The 25000-nt window shown below is 42.6% G+C and overlaps 1 protein-coding gene across 19 annotated transcripts in view; it reads right to left on the reverse strand.

The window, feature by feature from the left end:
- Positions 1-25000, reverse strand: part of LOC143018964 (uncharacterized) — a 684447-nt gene that overhangs the window by 32484 nt on the left and 626963 nt on the right. For all 19 annotated transcript variants that reach the window (XM_076174620.1, XM_076174619.1, XM_076174603.1 and 16 more), the window contains 4 exons: positions 18676-18716; positions 9508-9578; positions 3722-3831; positions 1-1681 (listed from right to left, as the gene is read on the reverse strand). The exon at positions 1-1681 is cut by the window's left edge and continues 713 nt beyond it. In XM_076174620.1, coding sequence (XP_076030735.1) covers positions 1-1681; positions 3722-3831; positions 9508-9578; positions 18676-18716 — 1903 coding nt within the window. The remainder of the gene's footprint in view (positions 1682-3721; positions 3832-9507; positions 9579-18675; positions 18717-25000) is intronic.

Here is a 25000-nt window from a genome sequence, read left to right on the forward strand (position 1 = left end):
TTGCTGCTGCTGTTGTTGCCGCTGTAGCTGTTGCTGCTGTTGTAGTTGTTGTTGCTGTTGTTGCAATTGTTGTTGCTGCTGTTGTTGCTGCGTTTGTTGTCTTTGTTGCTGTTGATGTTGTTGTTGTTGTCTCTGTTGTACCGCCTGCTGCCTAAGCTGCTGCTGTGCTTGCATCCGGGCTTGAGAGTTGATAAACTCGGCAGGTGGAGGGGAAGGGTCCTTTAGCTGAGAGCACATCCACGGCAGAGGGCCTCTCTGCAGACCTGAGGTCGGGCTCACTCTCGGGCTCCTGGTGGGGGACGTTACCACTTCTTGCTGCTTCGCTGGCACAGGTGGGATATAGATAGAACCAACGTTGGAGGTTGGGGGGGAAATGGGGGCGGCCGTGGGGTTTGTTGGTAGAGATGCCTGCCGAACAATGCGGCCATGGGGTTTTGGGCTGGCCTGCTGTGCTGGAGGAGGTGAGGGCATCCGAACTGGTTGTCTCGGTTGCTGCTGCTGCTGGGGTACTTGAGGGGGAGGAGGAGCAGGTGCTGGAGGGGGAGGTGGCGCTATGTTTTGGACAGGCTGAGGTCTTGGCTGGGGTGGTGGGGATGGTGGAACGGGGGCCTGTACAGGTTGTGGAGGGGGAGGAGGTGGTGGAGGAGCAGGAGCCGCTGTAGGAGGTGAAACAGGATGGTGTTCCTCTGACACAACTCTCATGGGCGCCTGTCTGACAGGTGTGGATTCTTTTGGCGTTGCCTGACAGATAGGCGTCGTTTCTTTAACAGAGACCTGTCTTAGTGGTGTGGTCTGTCTGACGGGAGTTGTCTCCTTCACGGATGTCTGGCGCAGAGGTGAAGGCTCATGTTGACGCACAGGGGTAGGTTCTTCGACGGGAGGAGAAGGCTGTCGGGGTGGTTGACTTGGTACGCTTACGACCTCAGGCGACAACGGCACGGATGGAGGAGCAGCAGAAGGCACGGGCGAAGTTTCGCTGAGGCTTGTCGTTGTGCTGAACTCCCGTTCATCATCAGGAGATGTGACGGGGGGCGTGGACTCGGCGATGGGCGAAGTGGCGATTGTGAGTTCGGGGGAGGAGATTTCGGCCATTGGAGGGGACACCGGAAGCTTGATAGGCTGAGGTCGTGGCAGGGGAGGCGGCGATGGTTCCTCCTCAGGTGAGCCTATAGGAGGAGGAGGAAGAACTGGCTGGGGTATAACGGGCTTCGGAAGAGAGTTTCGGCGTCCGAAAATAGCCCCCGGAGGAGGCGGAGGTGGAGGAGGTATGGTCGGTCCAGGCTCCTTCGCCATTTGCGGTTCTGCGGATGGCTGAGGATGTGCCATGGGAGGACTTGGAGGTTTTGCGATAGGCTGTGGAGGCGGCGGGGGCGGAGCCGCCGCTACCTCTGCTTTGTTTGTAGCGACAATAGGAGCAGAGGAGATCACGAAGGGAGGTGGAGGGGGTGGCGGGCCGCAAGTGTTGACTTTAGGTTTCGGGGGCTCTTTGGGTGCAGGAGGGGCCACGGGGCCCATACCCATGCCAGGCATGGGAAGAACCTGGATGGGCATACCTCCAGGAGGGCACTGAGCCCCACCGGAGGACGTCGGTGCCGTAGGAGCGCTCTGTTGTGCCAGGGGAGAGGGTCGAACGCCCTCGTTGGCGGCGTTTCGCGAAAGACGCCGAGCCATGCGAGGCGACCTGAAGATTGAAGAGCCAAGGAAGGCCCATTCCGTCAATATGTGACGTCATACCTCGTGCTGCCTTGGATGTATCAACGACAGCAACATAACACATAACATAGTCACAACACGTTGGTTAACACGAACACACATACACAGACACTCACACGCGTGCGCGCGCGCACAAACATACACACACACACACACACACAAGCACATACACACACACACACACAAACACACACGCACGCAAGCACACACAAACACACACACACAAACACACACACACGCACGCACGCACACACACACACACACCAAACACACACACACACACACACACAAACGCACACACACAACCACACATACACACACACACCACACACACACACACACACACTAACACACACACACACATGCGCGCGCGCGCGCGTGCAGATTGACAAGACTACATCTATTTACGATATACACATTTTGTAATTTTCTTTCTTTAGATTTTTTGTTAACATGTATGATTACTACCTTACAAGAGTCGTGTCCTTAAACCTTCATAACGCACTAGGGCTGCCCCATCCCATCATTTAAACACCGACATATGATGCTTATCAGTTAATACTGGTTCCCTGCCAGGCTGAGAACCCTAAAATTGTGCAGAAGGGAAACCACACCATTTACTGCGGTTTAAGAAGACGACCTTATGGGGCTGAGAACCCTAAAATTGTGCAGAAGGGAAACCACACCATTTACTGCGGTTTAAGAAGACGACCTTATGGTACAACTCCACTGAAACCAGACAATTTCTTCGCCAAAACAAAACACAACCGCGCCATCGCCACAATATTTCTTCACCGACATGTCATAACAGTTCCATTACAATCCCATCAGCTAACTTGGGTCGGCTAAAGATAACCTTTTCTTTTTAGCCCCCCAAACAAACCCTGGCTAATGAACAACGCATCTATCTTTCTTCCCCCCCCCTTCTCCTCTCTTCCCATCCTCTCTCCTCCCCTCTCCTCCCCTACAATCGACTCCCCTTCCCCTCCCTTCCCCTCTACACCTGACATCCAGTCATTTGACAAGTTAGGCTTCATCACTGAGGTATCTCTTAGTTATAGATGCATAACTGACTGCATTTCATAGGTCTTGAAATTCTACACTGTCTACCTAAGTTATACAATACGATGGCATACTTTACAGATTTGGTTGATTGATTGATTTATTTCTATCTTGTGTTGTTGGATGCTGAGAATTTATTCAGCTGAGGAGAAGAAGAGGCAGTAACTCTGAAGAATATGATTATTTACCAGGCTATTTACCAGATTATTTACCAGTCCAGAATAAAATGTAGAGTCTGCTACCCTTCTAAAAAGTTAAGCCGCTATAGAGAGAGGAAGAAAGAAGAGAGAAAAAGAGACAGAGAGAAAATGAGAGAAAAAGAGAGAGAAAAAGAGAAAAGAGAGAGAGAGACAAAGAGAGAAAGAGTATATATATATACATATATATATATATATATATATATATATATATATATATATATATATATGTATATGTATAGAGAGAGAGAGGGAGAGAGAGAGAGAGAGAGAGAGAGAGAGAGAGAGAGAGAGAGAGAGAGAGAGAGAGAGAGAGAGAGAGAGAGAGAGAGAGAAACGAAAAACTTACCTCCCCTTTTAGTTCCCCTTCAGCACGGTAAATATTCCACAGATCAATCAGTCATGTGAACTATGGATACAATTGGGTCTAGATCAATTGAAACTCCCTTTCAATACGAGTTCAGTCCTCGGATGGATAAGATCACCTTTAACTAAATCAATTACTCTACATTCCTCCTTCTCACTCAGTGACTACACCCCAAACTTTAACTCCTTTGATTTAATTCTGTACCTCTTCTTCTTACCTCTCACCCCCCCCCCCCCCAAAAAAAAATCTGGGACCTGTTTGTGACTTTTTTTTTTATTTAATTCTTTACCTCTTCTTCTTACCTCTCACTTCCCCCCCCCCCCCAAAAAAAAAAAAAAACTCTGGGATCTGTTTGTGACTTATACAGTGAACACGAACTCACTTGATTTCTGAGAGGTCAAGTCCTCCAGGAGTGTAGGTGAATGGCTTCTTTTCCTTCATCATAGCACCGGCAAGAGCCGCTGGTGGCCCCTTCTGCTTCAGAGGACCCACCTGTAGGAATGAAAAAGAAACAAGCCAATAACCAAAGTTCTTACTAATACAAATTTCTTCATGCAAGAATTACTGTGTGTATGTCGCTTTCTAATGGACAAAAAAAAAAAAAAAAAAAAAAACGCAAACACAACCAGCACGTCCATATCCACTAGCACACATGCCACAGTGTGATTCGCAATGGACTTAAATCACGTGGTGTACACCTGATCGACAACTAATACCTTTCCGGATGAGAGCTCAAAGTTTATATCATACCCACTGTAGTCCAATTAATGGGCAATGGTGTTATCTTGCACTAACAATTATTTCCTTTGTTCAAAGGGAACAGTATCGTCTTGCAGTGTTAAGGAAGTTTCCAAGATGCGAGCGGGACTCGAACTCAAAATTCCTGTGTGAGAAGACGAGACGCTTACCACTACACCAGCAAGCCTGGTTTGTGTGTCTGTATCATTCACCATGGTCTTGGATCACGTGTTGAACTCGTGATCGACATTTATTAACCTCCCGGATGAGAGCTCAGAGCTCGTATGACCGTTCTATGGATAATACTATGTGTGTGTGTGTGTGTGTGTGTGTGTGTGTGTGTGTGTGTGTGTGTGTGTGTGTGTGTGTGTGTGTGTGTGTGTGTGTGTGTGTGTGTGTGTGTGTGTGTGTGTGTGTGTGTGTGTGTGTGTGTGTGTGTGTGTGTGTGTGTGTGTGTGTGTGTGTGTGTGCGCGTGCACCTAATGAGGTCGTGGGTATACGAAATGACACGAATATCTGTCGAGCAGGGGATGGGAGAGGGCAGGAGATACGTGTGAGTGTTGTGTGGATAAAAAGAACGGACGAGAAATTAACGTGATCCGACGGGGGATTTCTTCTTTTCGGCTCAGTAAATTCTCACCTAGATGAGATGAGAGGGTCCCCATATAATGAAACGGTGAAGGTAAACCAGCTTGGGCTGTCGGGCCCTGCTGTCATGGAACAGTGGGCAGAGGGTAGAAATGCACCTTCATCCACAAGGGACTAAGATAGATGGGACAAGAAATGGATGTTGAATAGATGAGGATAAGTGTACGACTTGAAAGTTCTTTATAAGTGTATACCTTATATGGTTATCGACCTTACAAGAAAGGGCCTTTCGATATATGTCTGTGTGTGTGTGTATGCATGTCCTATATATGAAATTATCATTAACAGGAGCAGCAGCAGAAGCATAAACATTGTGTGTGTGTGTGTGTGTGTGTGTGTGTGTGTGTGTGTGTGTGTGTGTGTGTGTGTGTGTGTGTGTGTGTGTGTGTGTGTGTGTGTGTGTGTGTGTGTGTGTGTGTGTGTGTGTGTGTGTGTGTGTGTATGTGTGTGTGTGTGTGTTTGTGTGTGTGTTTGTGTGTGGAAGAGCAGAAGGAAGAGAAGCATGAGGGAGAAGAGGCGGAGATAATGAGAAATAAAGGAAGTGCGAAACTGTGGAGGAGCATGGGAAGGGAGGAGGAGGCGGAGATGTGGGGGAAGGGCTGTTGCCTCAGGGGCTATTTCTGGTGCGGCCGTCAGCTCTTTTGGCCAGTAACTCTTGTCTTCTCCGCTTCTCCCCTCTCTCCTCCTTCTTCTCCACCACCTCCTCCTCTTCCTCCTCCTCCTCTTTCTCCTCCTCCTCTTCCTCCTCCTCTTCTTCTTCCTCCTCCTCCTCTTCTTCTCTTCTTCCTCCTCCTCCACCTTCTCTCTTCCTCTACATCACTCTAACCCCACCTCTCCGACCGATCCAATGTGCTCTTACTTCATAAAAGAACTTGTTTCTTTTGTGTACATTTACACAAAAGAACTTGTTCCTTTTGAGTACATTTACATACGTTATATGCTCTGATGACAAACTTTTTTTTTTTAACTTTATCAAGATGCGAAAGAGTGTACATGTTTTTTCCCCTTATTTGTTGGTTCCTTAAATGGTTGGCACCATCTAATTTACATTTACGGTTATTTTAGACAAAGTAGTTCCTAATGTGTCTAATCAGGCATAAAATTGTGAACTTCACCTCACATCATAATATGAACCTGCCTTCAGTACAATTTTCACTTATTATTATCTTTTTATCAGTCTGCTATTTTCTGTTGGTATTAGATACATTTTGTTTTCTTCATTTTATTAAATTTGACTCTTTCTGTACTTAACTCAGTCTGCATAGCTTCATATCTTCTGGCATCATGCAATTTCATCCAAGAAAAAGGAATTTTCAATAATGAAGAGTTTAAAGATGGTTCGATAAACCTTTTAGTGTCCTACGACACTAATATATCTAACCATTAATCACCAAGCGATTTTGTTCGGTTGAGGTCAAGGTCCTACCAATCCTGAACGAAAAATATGAATGACTTCAGCTATCAATGAAAGATTATATATATATATATATATATATATATATATATATATATGTATATATATATACACACATATATATATACACACATATATATATCTATATATATATACATCTATATATATATATATATATATTATATATATATATATATATATATATATATATATATATATATATATATATATATATATATATGAAGGAAAAGAAGACGCGCGCGCGCGCGCGCGTGTGTGTGTGTGTGTGTGTGTGTGTGTGTGTGTGTGTGTGTGTGTGTTTTGTGTGTGTGATTAATCATGGTCTTGGATTACGTGTTGGACTCGAGATCGACAGCTATTACCCTACCGGAAGAGAGCTCAGAGCTCATATATGACCGAGCGTAATGGCGGCCGCGAACGCTACCACTGCGCCGGCGAGTCGTGTGTGTGTGCATGTGTGTGTGTGTTTTGTGTGTGTTTTGTATGTGTGTGTGTGTGTGTGTGTGTGTGTGTGTGTGTGTGTGTGTGTGTGTGTGTGTGTGTGTGTGTGTGTGTACGTCCGTGTGCATGTGTGTGTATAAATATGAATATAGACAAGATGTGGAATTTCCTCATTGCTTCACGAGCGAAAGACGACCGTGGCGTCACCTAGCCCACGCGAAAGGCAAATCCTCTGCTGCATTTTGCACGTTATCAGCCGTTGCTATTTCCTCATCCTCGCACGATCCCAATGATAGCATTCCGTCTCAATTGTGACCAAGCTGCCCTCGTCGGTACCCCTAACAAATGGCCGTACTTAAACTTCGATACACTAATTTCGCAGCTCCAGTGTGTTGGCACCCAATTGGCACTACTTACGCCTACACAGTCGGCACGCCTCCTCCTCCTCCTCCTCCTCCTCCTCCTCCTCCTGCTCCACATCACCTAGTAGCTACGTTCCTTCCCCTCTACCCATCGCCTGCGTTTTCATTCGTGGGTTAGCGTTATAATCTGATGGGAGGTTCTTCTGGCACTACGTTATGCCTTCAAAGAAACTCTCCCTACCTTCTCCCGAGAGTGCCACCTCCCGCTAAACCCAGCCCGTCAGAGTTGTTCCCAACCAAGTTGACGAGTCTTCGAGTCACATCAAGATTGTTGGGGCGCCTCTTGCATCGTGGCACCAAAAGAGGAGAGAGAGGGCCAAAACGTCTTGGGGCGGCACCACACACCGTGGCACGGCGGAGGCGCTTCTGTTGATGCTGCTGCTGCTGCTCTTGGCGATCCTGACGTATGATGCTCTTGCAAGGGAACGCGAAAATCGTTGGAATATCTCACGCCGGACATGGCCAGGGGAAGATAAATGAAGGCGTACAAGGGAGACGTGAAAAAAAGAAGAGGAAGAGGAAGAGGAGGAGGAGGAGAAGAAGAAGAAGAGGAAGAGGAGAAGAAGAAAAAGAAAAAAAAGAAGAAGAAGAAGAAGGAGGAGAAGAAGAAAAAGAAAAAAGAAGAAGAGGAAGAGTAGAAGAAGTAAAAGAAGAGGAAGAGGAGAAGAAGAAGAAGAAGAAGAAGAAGAAGAAAAAATGGAGAGAGTGAGAGAGAGAGAAAGAGAGAGAGAGAGAGAGAGAGAGAGAGAGAGAGAGAGAGAGAGAGAGAGAGAGAGAGAGAGAGAGAGAGAGAGAAAGTGAGAGAGAGAGAGAGAGAGAGAGAGAGAGAGAGAGAGAGAGAGAGAGAGAGAGAGAGAGAGAGAGAGAGAGAGAGAGAGAGAGAGAGAGAGAGAGAGAGAGAGAGAGAGAGAGAGAGAGAGAGAGAGAGAGAGAGAGAGAGAGAGAGAGAGAGAGAGAGAGTGAGTTTGTGCTGTACGTTTGCATGGATGCGGGCGCTACTAAACGTCCGGCTGCATCCAACAAACCCTTCAGATAGCTTTTGGACAGCTGCGAGAGATCATATGGCTCCCTCCCCAATGTACAGCAACTGAAAGTCGCGTTCAAGGACAGAACTTGAAGACCAAAATACGGTATCGATCGATCGAGATTTCCTTTTTTTCTGGTCCTGGAGTTCGAGCTTGAATTGCATAAAATCGTCTGGATTTTGCCAATACAGGATCTGTACAGTTACTGTATTGAAGAGAGCAGGAGTAATGACTGGATGTCTTATGATACTTTTTCTTTTTTCTTTCTTTCAGACGACGTGTTCTAGCAAAGGCGCGGACATACCTGTACGAGTCATTAACATGTGACAAAATCCACATTAAGCCCCGGTTTTTTGATAAGATCGTAGTCTACCTTTAACAAGAGCGTTTACTTTTTTTTTTTTTTTTTAAGACTCCTCGATGCTTTCTCCGGCACCTAACCTTTGGGTCAACTGTCACGCTTCTTATTCCAAAGTGTCGTGACCCTTCGTGGTTTTCCATCGGGTTCATAGGTTGGAATACTTCATCTTTAGAATTGTCTTTTACCATTTCTCGCTCCCGAACTTGATCATGGCTTTTCAAAAACCAAGTACTTCCTCTGTAAGATTTCAGTGTCCTCGTTTTCTCAAGCAGGCTGGGCTATTTCCTGAGTCGTTAGCAGACACCTTCCGTGTCATGTGCATATTTCCAAAGTAGAAGGTCATTTTGGATTTTCACATACTCTGTATTTTTCTTTTGTCTTTTCGTGAGTGCAGTTTCATTAAATGTAATTGTCTATATATACTTTTCCAAATATACATAATGTTTTCCTCTTTGTAAAAAAAAAATCCATGGTGTTTTCTTTATGTAATATGAATGTGATCGTTCGAAATCAGATTTACCATTCATATTTATGACAATTGAAATCTAAGTATTAAAGTATTTCAGATTGTCATAATAAACATTTATCTCTAAATACATACATAGATGCATATATACAAGGAGGGTGGAATTTGTCACAATGTCTCAGCATACATACATACATACATACATACATATATATATATATATATATACACATATATGTATATATATATATATATATATATATATATATATATATATATACATGCAAGCATGTAAAACAAAGAAATCTAAATGTATATCTATATAAATACGTACATACATACATTATAATGCATACATCCATGAATACATATATAAGACAACCTGAATATATCATGTGAACATATATGTGTGTGTGTGTGCAATTAAGCCCGGTCGTCGTGAGCATCAATCCGGGGTCCATCAGATTGGTAGGTCACCGCGCTACCAATAACACCATCACAGATCGTTAAAAGAGCTAGAATCTGGTATGGTCTTATCCGGTGTATTAGACCATACCAGTAAACAAGAAAGACGAATAACTCACTGGCAGTTACCTCTGATTATGAGTGCTTCAGAATTCTTTAAAACGTACCTCTGTTGGAAGACGTATGGCTGGCAGCATTCCCGGAATAGGGGGTGGGGGTGGAGGGGGAGGAGGCCCGCCTGAAAAAAGAAACAACAGTAGATAAGCGATAGATACAGGAAGACCTATCAAACAAGTACCTATATCATTCATTGTCAACCGATTTGTTTTTCAATTTATCATGATAAATTGAATATCTGGAATCGTTTTTAACTATATAATTCATTGTCAACGGATTTATTTTTTTCAATTTATCATGATAAATTGAATATCTGGAATCGTTTTTAGAAAAAGAAATATAGGATACACAGATTCAAGTGAAACGTAATAGACAGTGTCTAAGGAGTTTTCTAATCCTACACAGGTCTGCTTATATACGAGTATCTATTAATTTATTTATCTATATGTTCATTTATTTATTATTTACCTATTTATTATTGACTTGTTAACTAATTGGGCGTAAGTGGAACTATGTAATATACCGCTGATACGACAAAACTTTCTCGAAGAATCTACAGTGGGAATAAAAGAAAACTTAGAAGAAAGTATAACTTCTATGTTTCGGCTAATAGCTATAGCCCTCTTCAGGAAAGTACAAGTTACAAGAAATGATTGAGATATAAATACGATAACCCCCTATGTATGTTGTCTGTGTAGCTTAGTATAGAAGAACAATCTAATGAGGACCACAATGGAAATAAGCATACATGCTTTTTTGTGTTATCCTCGGCAATTCCAATTATCATTTCGAGCTATGTGTTCTTGTTATTATCTGCACTTCATGTATATTGATTGTTTGCCAAATAAATTTATTATTATTATTATAAACTTGCACAACCGTTACTAAGCGTTATGATCGTCCAATAAACTCATTCCGATCGAAGTCCCAAGTTTGGCCGGCGCCGACAAGAAGGCGCCCCCGGCACATCAGGGGGACATCACGACAATCCCGGCTGTCATCCCCGTCCTAGCTTACGTGATGTCATGATATCATGTCAACATGACTGGGTGAGCGATGTCATCAATACGTCTAAGTAAAAGGGTTTCGGTTGATATCAGCTTGGGTGACAAGGTTGTGATGTCAACACGAGGGGCAAAGTTGCGATGTCATCACGAATAGAGGTTATGACGTCATTACTGATGGATGGTGACGTCATCGGTAATAAAAGGTCGGTGGCGTCATCATGAATAGAGAACTTTTGTTGTAATGCTCAACAACGGCGAAGGATGCCAGTGTGAACGGGAGACTGTTTTCAATCCTGCGCTACCGTCGAGGTACCACAAAGATGAATAAAATAGCCTGACGGCAGTCAGAATAAAAGGAAGACAACAACCTCCACCCAGTATAGAGGGGACTCATCAAGAACTGCCTATAAAGGAACGTTTTGCTCAATATGATTGTCGCTCAACGATGATCGTTCTTGGCTCAATGATGATCGTCAAACGATTGTCTAGAGCAGGGGTGGGGAACCTTTTTGTGCATGAAGGCCACCTTACAATTCATCGTCCCACATAGAGGCCGGACTGAATTTTTTTTTTTTTTTTTTCAATTATTTTATCCCTTCTTAGGGGACGGTGTAAGTTTTCCATCCCCCTCCCTAAAAATTCAGTTTAAAAATATTTCTTGAATTTTAAAATTATACATATGTATAAAAGTCGTTCCAATTGCTGGGAGTGACATCACTGAACACGGTTAACTTTGCTTTCGTCTATGTGTGTGGTGTATATTATAAGTTTCATGTGTGTAAAGATTTCAGACTTAAAAAAATATTCAAGGTCTTTTAAAAAAAATAATATGTATATCAAAGACCGCAGAAGGCCGCACTTGATGGCCCGGAAGGCCGCAGGTTCCCCACCTCTGGTCTAGAGCAACGTTTCTCAACCCGGGTTCCCCGGACCCCTAAGGTTCCGCAAAAGGTCCCTAAGGGTTCCGCGAGAACAAGTGAGATAAGCTAATGCACTTTAAATTTTTTATTTAATTTCATATAGGTAATATAATTAAACACGTAATATAATTAAACACGTAATATAATGTGATTTAGACATCATCCTATCTAACCTATTATTACGATATGAAAATAAAATTACAAAGATATGGTATATGTGTTTTTTTTTTCGCAGGGATTCCTTGAGACATGCAATTTATTTTAAAGGTTACGTAAGGGTAAAAAGGTCGAGAAACGCTGGTCTAGAGCAACTAATTCTTTGTTTTTAAAGGGAGCTGGTTTGTTTCAAGCTGCAAAGTACGAGGCTTATCATTTTGACTGAACCTACCAATCCGTTTACTCAAATACTCGGTATGAGAATAATAATCACACCTGCAGAGGCAGTGCAATGTAGTGCAGTTCGAAGTTTTAAGATTCATTTAGATAAACACCTAAACAATATGCTGTAATGCCTGCCAATTGTTTGGTTCGCTTGTTTATTAATTTCTTCGTTTAATTATTCTTAGCCTCCGACCTAGGTATAAACCCAAAGGTCTCCTGTCAGTATGCTCTTCCTTTGTTATCCTTTGATAATTGCCTGACGGCAGCCGCAAAGAAAGAAACAGTACCACCAGGCAAAGAAGAGATCAGACGTCACTATGCGGATCGTCTTCACACAAATGGTGACCTGTGACGTCAACAAGCTGAAATGCACGATTGTGTTGACGTGTGCTGGTCTGTGTTGACAACATGAATGAAGGATCTGTGCGTGTTGTCACTGTGGTGGATCGGGCTGGTGATGTCAACACGAAGCATGGAATCTGGTGAAAAAACATTGAACCACCAAGTGTTGCCTTATATAGTTCAGATGAAAGCGGATCAACTGAAGAATTGTCACCCCCAGAACGTCCACCTGAAGAATCATCACCCCAGGATAACCCAACTGAAGAATTGTCACCCCAACCAAAACACCTGAAGAATAGTCACCCCATTTAGGTTAGGTAAGATTAGGTGAGGTGATGTTAGGTTAGGTAAGGTTAGGTTAGGTTAGGTAAGGTTAGGCTAGGTAAGGTTGTATCCATGTGAGAAATTCGCAAGTGGCCTTATGACCTCTGAGCGGTAGGTTCGAGTCCTACACGCGACGGCCATAAAAATGATCTAATTGATGTCGCTGTCCACTAGAAGATTTCTCACACACACACACACACACACACACACACACACACACACACACACACACACACACACACACACACACACACACACACACACACACACATATATATATATATATATATATACATATATATATATATATATATACATATATATATATTTATATACACACACATTATCATCTTGAAAGGGTCAAGGATATGGACGACCAATGACGACAACGGTAGAGGTCAAATGACATCAATGTAAAACATACTCGAGATGTCAACTTCTTACTTGACGCCACATTTTCCACAATCAGTTATTGACTTCTGACGTCAATCTCAGAAAAGAAGCGATGTCTACAAAAGGGGGCGACTAATGACATCAAACTGAGTGAGTTGATGTTGTCAACCAAAAACGAAAATTATGCCAAGCGTGGAGAAACCTGATAGCGCCGTGTTATCTAACTATAGACAACAATGATATTCAAGTACGACTGATGCCTTTGAAACCATGAACGACACAAAGCATCTCAAGTGAAAATAATCCTCAAAGGCTACGAGAATAATTCTATTCGGTCTTATTCAGCTTGGAGGAATCTATGGGGACCAATTAATCAATTTCCATCCACACGACTTATATAAAGTGAAAGAATGAGCGAAAAAATAATAGTAAATAATCATATCAATAAATCACATGTCAATATATAAATATTAATATAATCGTAGTATTTATATATATTAATATATTAATATGATATATTAATATATAATGATAATAATAACAGATCAACGAAGTCGCCACCAACTGAGATCTTTTCCGTCCGAAGTTGAATTGAAAAGTTTCAATGTCAACCAGAACGAAAATCCTAAGAAGGATTCACACCCCCGAGAGGATTAATATCAGGATATACACTTCAGACACTTTGCCGAAAGCATCCCTAAAATGAATTGAATCACCTAACGGCAGTCAAGTAACTTTCAGAAGTGAAAGGGTTAACAGATAGAGTCTTTCAGCGGGTTCTCCCCAGCCGAATACAGTCGTCTGGCAGCAGATAAAATAATGTGAGAATCAACACCGTGTGAGATCGAAACCTTTGTTGGTACCACGTTTCGCTTGTTACAGCTTTTTCAAGTACTTGAAAAAGCTGTAACAAGCGAAACGTCGTACCAATAAAGGTTTCGATCTCACACGGTGTTGATTCTCACAGTCTTGTCGGCTTTTGCCTTTGTGTTTCAAGATGAAATAATACTTCAAGAGCACATTTGACACATAAAGGGTTTGACTCAAGTGAATTCCACGACACGCTCAGTGTAACCAAATTGAGGCCAGGATGAAGATTTTCTTGGTTTTATGAATTTATCCATCAATTTGAGACTGCTCCGAGGCAGGGTGTTTGGGAAAATAATTATTATTGTTATAATTTTAAGAGCATCCTGGTACGAGAAGTCTGGCCAAATCAAGATCAGTGTGGGTAGTTTTCTCGAGTGGCAGGTATAAGCTAATTATCTCAATACTACATGAAGGAAGTGTATTTGCTGTAGGTGGTAAATAGTTGTCTAAGTAGACAGATGTGTGTGTGTGTGTGTGTGTGTGTGTGTGTGTGTGTGTGTGTGTGTGTGTGTGTGTGTGTGTGTGTGTGTGTGTGTGTGTGTGTGTGTGTATATTTACCTAGTTGTATTATACGGGAAGGGAGCTATGCTTGTGGTGACCCGTCTTTGCATCTTTCAGCATCAAGTTTTTTCTTAAAATATTGAAGAGTGTTTGCACACATTATTTCCTTATCTAATTTATTACAGGTTCCCACCACTCTATGTGGGAAGCTATTTTTTCAGATCTCTTCTATAGTTATCTTTTTTTAGTTTCTTTTCATGTCCTCTTGTTTTTCCGTTGTCCCATTTTAATAAGTCATCTAGTGTGTGTGTGTTTGTGTGTGTGTGTGTGTGTGTGTGTGTGTGTGTGTGTGTGTGTGTGTGTGTGTGTGTGTGTGTGTGTGTGTGCGCACGCTGACCAACATCGCGAATCACGGTCTGAACATAGCAGATGAGGTAAATGCCCAAGCCTAGCTTGTGGTCCATTCTTGAGGAAGAGTAATGTGACCTCGAGTTAAGAGGTTGATTGTGCAAGCACAGAGAGCTTGCCACGTCACGAAAGTCTTCAGCACAGCCAGACACTTCATGGAAGACGTCTGACGATTTTATTACGCTGAGAGACGTTGACCGCTCGAAACGGGATCTTGATCAATCGAGATCCCATTCAAGACAATGATCCACTTCTCAACTGGATAAAATCATCCGCAGTTCGCTTCCGCATAGATTATACAATGCGTCACCATGTAGAACGAGTTAACGTGCTTGAATGGCTTGAACAATTCCATCCCTCAGACGAAATGACCTGAGTATTGTTAGTACAGTTGAATTCACACCAAAGTACCACACCAGGAACTGGTATGGGCACGGTCCTGAGCATGGAAAGGAACAGCTGGAATTAAGGAGAAATTATTAGCACAAATAACTCAGCATCAAAATGAGTTTGGAGCAGTAACCAGCATTGCCACAGAGTGTTAGGAGCGCCTTCATAACTTCCATTTGTGGAACTTTTGAGTGAATATGACTGCTCCTACTCCTGAGGACTGGTGACGTCAGCAGGAAACCTCAATCTTTGACGTCAGCAATATTTGTGCGTCTGGTGCACGTCCAAATGACCAGTTCGTGAATTTGAAGTGATGGTTGACTTTAGGACAAAGGTTATGAAAATACGATTTACAAAAATCCTTGCGTACCAAAGGCGAACGCTTGTTGGTACTTGACCGAGTTAGGTTGTCATCCTTCCACCAACGATGGGGTACCACGTCCCTGAATACAGTTGGCTGGTGATACCCATAATAAAGGAAACAGAACCACCGGGTACGCAAGGGGTTAAACTCATCACCAAGGGTGACGTCAGCATATGTAAATGTCAAAAGACGACCACATGTCTAGTAATATCAATACGGATGGAGACTTGATCATCCTCTACACTCTGATCACACAAATACCTTTGAAGGAATTCCCATATGAAAAACTTGCAAGTTTGTTCACAGGAACTCCTGGGCATGCATGGCAACAACGTCTCCAATTACGAGGAATCATTTCGTTTGACCAACAAGTGACATAAACAAAAACCAATGCACATCAGCACGAAGAAACTGAGACAATGACACTATCATTAAGAACAACAGCAACAGCGACAACAACAACAAGAAAAAGAAGAAAGATGAGAAAGGAGAAGAAGAAGAAGAAGAAAGAGAGGAAAAAGGAGAAAAGAATAGGAAGAAAAGAGGAAGAAGAAGAGGAAGAAGAAGGAGAAGGAGAAGGAGAAGAAGAACACGAAGAAGAATACGAAGAAGAATACGAAGAAGAACGCGAAGAAGAACGCGAAGAAGAAGAAGAAGAAGGCGAAGAAGAAGAAGAAGAAGAAGAAGAAGAAGAAGAAGAAGAAGAAAAAGAAGGCGAAGAAGAAGAAGAAGAACGCGAAGAAGAAGAAGAACGCAAAGAAGAAGAAGAAGAAGAAGAAGAAGATGATTAGAAGAAGAAGAAGAAGAAGAAGAAAAAGAAGAAGAAGGCGAAGAAGAAGAATAAGAATAAGAATAAGAAGAAGAGGAAGAAGAAGAAGAAGAAGAAGAAGAAGAAAAAGAAGAATAAGAATAAGAAGAAGATTAGAAGAAGAAGATTAGAAGAAGAAGAAGAAGATTAGAAGAAGAAGATTAGAAGAAGAAGAAGAAGAAGAAGAAGAAGAAAAAGAGGAAGAAGGCGAAGAACAAGAATAAGAATAAGAAGAAAAAGATTAGAAGAAGAAGAAAAAGAAAAAGAAGAAAAAGGCGAAGAAGAAGAAGATTAGAAGAAGAAAAAGAAGAAGAAGAAGAAGAAGAAGAAGAAGAAGAAGAAGAAGAAGAAGAAAAAGAAGAATAAGAAGAAGAAGAAGATTAGAAGAAGAAGAAGAAGAAGAAGAAGAAGAAGAAGAAGAAGAAAAAGAGGAAGAAGGCGAAGAACAAGAATAAGAATAAGAAGAAGAAGATTAGAAGAAGAAGAAAAAGAAAAAGAAGAAAAAGGCGAAGAAGAAGAAGAAGATTAGAAGAAGAAAAAGAAGAAGAAGAAGAAGAAGAAGAAGAAGAAGAAGAAGAAGAAGAAGAAGAAGAAGAAGAAGAAGAAGAAGAAGAAAAAGAAGAAGAAGAAGAAGAAGAAGAAGAAGAAGAAGGAGAAGAAGAAGAAAAAGAAGAAGAAGAAGAAGAAGAAGAAGAGGAAGAAGAAAAAGAAGAAGAGGAAGAAGAAGAAAAAGAGGAAGACCCATGACAACATCAACACTGCCACCGCCACCATGACGGGACGACGGCGAAGGTCCAAACCCAGGGAGTCGAAGACGCCCGGCGTCGGATAAGCTGGTTATGTCAACGAGACGAGTGGCCGGTGACGTCACCAACGCGACGGTGACGTCATCATGAACGGTAGCTTCTATCTCTAGGGAAGGGGAGGTTCTGCGGGCCGATGAAGCCGTTTCATAAGCTTCCGAGGTTCCTCATTAGCTCTCTTTTTATGAATAATGACGATTAAGTACCGACTCAGTCTCGGTTTGAATGGCTCTTTGTCCAATGGGTGAGTTTGCTGTTGGCTATAGTAACCTCTTGTGTACCAAGTGGTACTTATCCTTTAATGCCGCCTGCCGCCATTCACACTTCGTGACACAAAAAGGAGCTACAAAGGGTTTTGCTCCAATTCACTGATGAGAATCAAGACTCTTAGTTTTCACAGAAGAGGTTTAATACAACAAATAATTCCATCAAACAAAGGAGGCGTTTACTTCTATGCACTGTGGACACATGTCAATCGTTTGAACACAAAGACATATTTCATACGATTTTGTTCTAGCTCATTCCTGGCGATTTTATTCAGCTGCAGGGTGGAGTCAAAGGTACTTATATGCTTTCTTGTCTTGTCGATTCACTGTCATTGTGGATTTTGGTCAAACGACCGACAAACAGGTTATGAAGCGCACTTGGGACAAAATGGGATCTGTGAGGGCAAGACTCGATTGTGTCTCGAATTTAGGCTCCTGAATGAATAAAATCGCTGTACGTAAGCCACAGCAATTTGCAGGGAGAGTCATCGGATCGAGGAACCTAATCACGATGACATCATCATCATTGTTCCATTAATGAGTGCAATTACCATGTGAGTATTATTATCTATTGCCTGCATGACTTTTTTCTATTGGTCTCACACACTAATTTCGCAGGAATCATTTCTACCCCTCTGCCTTAAGGCAATTACGGGAAAGAGTCTTATGAAGGTTCAAAGGTGGACAACTTCTTAAGAAATCAAAAACCACTGGAAGGGACTCCAGTCTACGAAGAACGTGTTGTGGGTCATACACACTAACCGGTGACCCACCGCAGATATTCCAAATTTTGCCAACGAAAGGAAGCCAGGAAATTTAATAAAATCGCCTAACGGCAGCCAGAATAAAAGGAAATTAAATTTGCTGCGGAAAGGGTTAACCGAGGTCGGTAAACTGCCCACGGAAATATACAAAATAGTCTGTCGGTTGCTAGCATGGAGCAAAAATTGTCATCATCCAATGCAAATGAGGTTAGGTCTAAGACTAAAGCGGGATGATATCTATGCTATGGCAAGCCACGGGAGGACATCCAGACAGACTGTAGACTCAGTAACTGAACCTGTGATGCCCACTCAACACATCATGTAAAGATACTCGTATGCCAAATATTTACTCTTCCGCTGCCTTTTACGTCATATACTTTTAATCTAGTTACCACCAGGCAATCTTATTCAGCTGAGGAAACACGGCTTCTACAGAGGAGTTTAGCTAATCTCGATTAACCTTCTCACTGCGTTTTACGACATACATATTTATGCTAGTTATCATAAAGCGATTTTAGTTCAAGTGAAGTAAATAACCACAGCAACGATAGAGATCAATCTAAATCTAATAGGAGGACACACTGAGTAGGACCGACTACTAACTACACTACAAAGGGGAAGTAGTGCAGTGGTTAGTTATCCTCAAGAGTAACGAAAGACACATCGTATCTACTTACCAGCATTCATGGTGCCGTCCTTTAGTTCGGTCTGCTGACGCCTGCAAAAAAGAAATACCATGTGAGACAAAGTCGGCAATACGTTAAGAACAACAAGATTAATTGTCGGTAACTTTTAGGGAGAATTGAAATGGTTAAAGTTACAGCAACACGTATGGATGGGGACGATTCTTATAATTTATGGATGGGGACGACAGGTGGTGATGGATACGGAGCTGCCTAGTGTAGGCCTTATGGTCTCTTGCAGTCTCCTTTATTCTTATGTTCTTATGTTCTAAGAAAGTAATCGTGGTAGACAGTGACATGAACAAGTAAGGAACAACAAGACACGAATAGTGGTAAACATTTGAGGGCCAGTGGTTGATGACCACCCTTCACATTAAGGCGTTTGAGACTTCAATAGTTCCATTATGCTTCTGAGGTGCACAAAAAGAAGAAATGGCACCATGACACAAAATAACAGGGAAGAAGTCAAGCCAGAGGCTGCGTTAAACTTATTTTTCGTGATGTGTGTGAAGCAGGCGACACACACAAGGTTGTGTACTTTATCATAATACACATGGGTGAGTTCACGTAATTATTCGTGTATGTAGCTATTACCAGAACTTTGTGTTGTCTGAAAGAGTATATCAAAGTGAATTTCTGCACCAACATGAATGTTACAGTACCAGTGTCAAAGACAACATTTTCACACGCACACGCACACACACACACACACACACACACACACACACACACACACACTCACACACACAAACGCACACACACACACACACACACACACACACACACACACACACACACACACACACACACACTCTGCTCTCTTACCTCTCTCTCTCGGTGGCGCGGTTGGTAGAGTCCCCGACTGTCACTACGGCGGTCCGGGTTCGACTCCCGCCCAGGGCTGAAATAATTCCATTATCGCTGCGCTGCGGTGTTACTCCAACTCTCGTGGGCGGGGAGTTGGGTGAATGTATATGTGTAAAGTCACAGTATTACCCATAGATCGGTCATACGAGCTCTGAGCTCTCTTCCGGGATGGAAATAGCTGTCGTTCACGAGTCCAACACGTGATCCAAAGACCAAAGACCAATGTGAATGCACACATACACAAAAGCGCTTGCAAGTTCGAGAGAGCGTGAGACACAACTGTTGTTTATTCTGGCGTGTTGAACCTTGGCGCGGATCGCGGTCTAGAGTGAGTGTTGCGTTTCTGTCGTAGAATCGCAAATCCCTTTCTTATCCTCTCCAATACTTTTTGTGACTCTTTCCTTGGCAGGGGGGCACCACCCGCCACTGAATCTCGCCTTTGCCAAACCCGTGGGAGTCGGAGAAAGATACAAAATCAATGTTAGAGAAAGTGTTGTTGGAAAAAAATACATCAACATCTGTTCTACAAAGCCGGTTCCCCATAACAAGACGCTTATCGGACGTCACAATCGTATACATATCTCATTTGCTGTTGTGTTCAAATACTTGGTCCTGATTGGTCCGTCTCTGGAGGTTATCGTCCTATGATTGGCCACCATTAGTAACACTCCTTAACGGTGGACCGTTCGCTGGGAGAAGAAAAAGCAAACTTGGCAGGATGACGTAATAGAAATGACAGTATATTCGTCTTGACTTATCTCTTTCTACGTGAGGAAGGGAGAGAGTGAAAGGAGGATATAAGGAAGATGGGAGGAGGATGGGAAAGAACTTGAACCGAAGATAGGAGAATGGAGGAATGGATAAGATTTGGGAGGAAGCTATAAAAAATTTCAAACAAAAATACTGTTAATATAGCTATTAGTTCTGATTTCAACTGGGTTGCACAGATTTCTGAAGGTCTTGCAAGTATATAAAATGTGTTCTTAATAATCGCGCCTGTATTTCTGTATTTTCTTGCAGTCAGGCGTATGACTTTTCTAAATAGAAAAATCCTGTTAAAAGTATCTTTCATGTTCACTATGCTCGAATGTTCTAAAGTCGTCTGGATCCTCGTTAGCGCTAGCGATGCGTCTTTGCATGATCCAAAGAGAGGCCCCGCAGATTCTTGGTGCCTCCTCGAGACGGCGGACACACTGTTTGATTAGCTACAACAAATGGCATAGAAACGTCTAACTTTGGGATTATTCACTTATTTCTACGCGGTCCCGATGCAAGAAATCACTGGCTACGCAAAGGTATAATGTCCCGATGGGAGTATTGACAAAAAAAAAAGGAGAAAAAGAAATGTGTGTATGTGTGTGTGTGTGTGTGTGTGCGTGTGTGTGTGTGTGTGTGTACATGTATATGCGTGTGTGTGTGTGTGTGTTTGTGTGTGTGTGTTATTGTGTGTGTGTGTGTGTGTGTGTGTGTGTGTGTGTGTGTGTGTGTGTGTGTGTGTGTGTGTGTGTGTGTGTGTGTGTGTGTGTGTGTGTTATTTCTGCGCCAACACGAATATAAAGGACCACCGACACGGATGTCATCGTTTGAGGTGGATGACTCGGTGAGATGAGGTTGAGAATCCCTGTTTTAGGTCGTGTTTCAGGTGTCCCACAGTCATCTGACTCCTTCAGCAATTAAAACACAAGAAAGTAATAATGGGACTGCAAGACGTCTTTTTTTCTCTCTGTATGCAAAATTATTTTTATTTTGAGAGGGTCATTCCCCAACAAATGAATTTCTCTGGAGTGAGCAAGAGCAGTCTATAAAAAATCCATTGAAAGATTTATCTGATGAAACTGATGGCGTGTACTTACATATACGTATATACAAACACAAACACGCACTCATATATATATATATATATATATATATATGTGTGTGTGTGTGTGTGTGTGTGTGTGTGTGTGTGTGTGTGTGTGTGTGTGTGTGTGTGTGTGTGTGTGTGTGTGTGTGTGTGTGTGTGTGTGTGTGTGTGTATAAACATATTTTGTAAACGAAATTCCATACATGCAAAAATGTCTAGAAGGTCTATCTACCCAATGAAATCCAAGGATAACGACACGTTTTTAGTCTCGTACTATATGTCTACCTGTTCCATTGATTCATGCTAGGGCTTTCCAAAGGTCCCTCAAGTTTGCTAAAGAATACGACAAAAATCCTGGAAGCGTCTCAGGGTCGACCCTGTTTCAGACATTCCTCTACCCTCAGCTCTTTCTTGGCTTTCCCGAAGAAGGCTTCATGTTTGCCGAAGAATGCGCCAGCACTCCAAGATGCGTCTCAGGTTGTCACTGGGTATCCCGTGAGGCCTTTAAATTTGCCGAAGAAGGTGATAGGATTCCTGGAAACATCTCGAACAGGGAACCGGTTCGAAACTCTTACATCCTCAAGTCATGCTACTATAGTGTATCTTTTCCCACTTCAGAGGCCCCAAATGCAATTAGTATTCCCCGTAACAAATATCTGGGGGCCCCACGCGCCAATTACGCCCTGGGCGCATTTCCTTCACGAAGATCTTCAGGGTTCTTTCTGTGTCTCCTTTTCTTCCCGTTTTCTATTTCATCTCATTCTCCTCCTCCTCCTCCCCTTATTCTTATTTCTCTCTTTTCTTCTCCCACACCTCATTTTCTTCCTTATTCTCTTCTCTACTTAAACCCTTCCATTCCATCTTCTCTCTTTTCTTCTTCCTCCTCATCCTCCAACATCTTCCTCTTCCCCTTCATGTTCTTTCATATTTCCCCTTTCTCCCTCCTCTTGATACATCTCTCACTGTTCTCCATCACATATCTCTTCCTCCTCTTTCTCCTCTTAAACCTCCTCCTCCTTTTCCTCCTCTTCCTCCTCCTTCAGAGGAGGACCACTTGAAGTGGCTCCATTCTTGCTCGACTTATTCGGTCACGTTATTGACACTGTATCGTATTTCCTCGTACAAACATGGCGCAGGCACAGGCGATTTTATTTAGCCCAGGAGGTGGAAAGCGTCTCTGCCTAAGCGGAGTCTACGCTGTTTGAGACCTCCCAGATGAATAAAATCGTCTAATATTTGCTTAAATGCAAGGGAATCTGTTAAGAGCCTCAGCTTTGCACCCAGCACTTCGTGCATATCTCGTAGGTCTGTACAGTCATCCCCTAAAGTCTTGTCAATATTCCTGGAAACGAACCGAATTAAATATAACTTCCACTGTTGAATGTTTGGCATCATTTTGTGTATATCAGTTGTCTTACAATAGGCGTTATTCTTTGTTGAATTGAACATTTTCTTCATATAGATAGGACTGTGTCGATGTAGATCCAATAAAAGTAAATATACGTGAAGTTAAAATAATATTTTGGTGACTGAATATACGTATTGAGAATTTCACGATACCCTCCCCCCCTCTGGGCTAGCATTTTTTCATTTCAGTCTGACTATCATCGGACGATTTTATTCATCCCTGTGACACTCTCCCTTGTAGAAACAGAGACCAGATAGAATCCGTTCTATATCGTGATGCGTTTATCATCTAATTCCGTCTGCTACCAAACTATTTCGTTCAGCTTTGTAGTATCTCTTTCGTGGCGACAGAATTATCACCAATATTTCTGTGCTTTTGATATGAGTTGCAGCCTTGCAAATTCGGTCATCCATGTAAAGCATTCATAATTCACTCTGGCTTTCATTAGTCGATTTTATTCAACTCATTCTGTTCGTGGATTACTAACTTCAATACATATTTTGAATAACTGAAAATTATCTAATTCCTTTTTATATTCTTGTTCTGGATAAAGCCAGATAAAATCATTCTATTCAATGAAATATTTCAGTACAGCCGTGGCTTCACTTGTCGTAATCTACCTGGCCGTCTACTTCTGCGGTAGATTATTCAATCATATGCAAGAGGAAAAACAATGCAAGCTAAGAGAAAATGGAATGTAACCTTGTCATTTCCAAGGGCATGATTTATCTTTACTATTGTCTTTCGCCATCGCTCTGTACATGCTCAGACACTTGCATATTTACGAGTATAAGCACAAGTATGCGCGCACGCACACACGCACACCGCATGCCTAGCTGGTGTAGTGGTTTTGGTTTCGGCCAAGTAACTCAGTGGAACTGAGATCGAAACTTGCTGGGGGCTTGAAAAACATCAAAATACTACAAGCGGTAACTATTTCCCCTAATCAAAGGGATGGCGTAGGTGTGTGGTGTGTATTGGGTCATAGCATTACCTATAGGCTGGACCATACGATCTATGGAACTCTCATTTGCATTGGGAGGATATTAGCCGTTGATCACGAGTCCACCTCTTGATCCAAAACATGGTGGATGGCAGGTCACATGCACACGTATGCACACACACACACACACACACACACACACACACACACACACACACACACACACACACGCACACACACACACGTACGCGCACACACACAGCACCTTTGTCTTCTCATTGGTAAAAGATGTAAAACGTGTTTTGGTAGCGTCGTTTATGTATTAACAGTGATACAGTTATTATTCACTACAAATGGCACGTAGCTTCACCAACACCACCACCACCACTACCATCACCACCACAACTACCACCACTACAGGCACCGCCGCAGCCGACGCTGCCACCATTAATACCGTCGCCACCACAACTACATCGTTGGTACCGTCATTGCGGTCACTTTCTCGCCCGAGGAACCATCGCCCCGTACCCTCACCCTTACCCTCCTCGCCTCATCTCACCACACCTCCCCTCCATTCCTACCCACTACTCTTACGAACTAGTCGACCTTCGGAGATAGCCGATTTCGGGAGCCACTAACCTGCCCGGACACATTCGTAGTTCCGGGAGGTGTTCTGTTATGATCCCTTTGAATTTGGAAGGTTTTCCTTTGACTAACAAAAAAAAAAAAAAAAAATCTATATATATATATATATATATATATATATATATATATGTGTGTGTGTGTCTCTTTCCGCTACTAGAAGGTTCATACCTTTGGTATGGTAAGATCTCCTCTGGTGAATAAAATTGTCTGGCGTCAGAAAAAAATGGAGCTATTACTTTGCCGAATGGAGAGGGAGATAAGCCAGTTGACGACACTGCGCTTGTGGCAGGAACAGAGGAGGGATCAAGTAAATTAGTGACAGTTTGGGAAGGTGTGCGAAAGAAGGAAGTTGAAGATATATACGGATAAAGGTAAGGTGATGAGATGTACAAGGGGAGAATGTGGCAGCAAATTGGAAGTAAGTATTAAGGGAGCGAGAATGGAGGAAGTGGATAGCTTTAGATACTTAGGGGCGAATGTGGCGGGAAACGGAGGATTGGAGGTGGGAGTAGAATGTAGATAGAGAGATGCGAGTAAATGCCTTGGGGGATTAAAATGTCTAATGAGAAGACATTTGGGAATGGATGCTAAGAGAAGATTGTATGAAGGAGTA

Source organism: Oratosquilla oratoria, chromosome 36 (assembly GCF_046742065.1).
Source record: "Oratosquilla oratoria isolate Oo_2021 chromosome 36, ASM4674206v1, whole genome shotgun sequence".
Lineage (NCBI taxonomy): Eukaryota > Metazoa > Arthropoda > Malacostraca > Stomatopoda > Squillidae > Oratosquilla > Oratosquilla oratoria.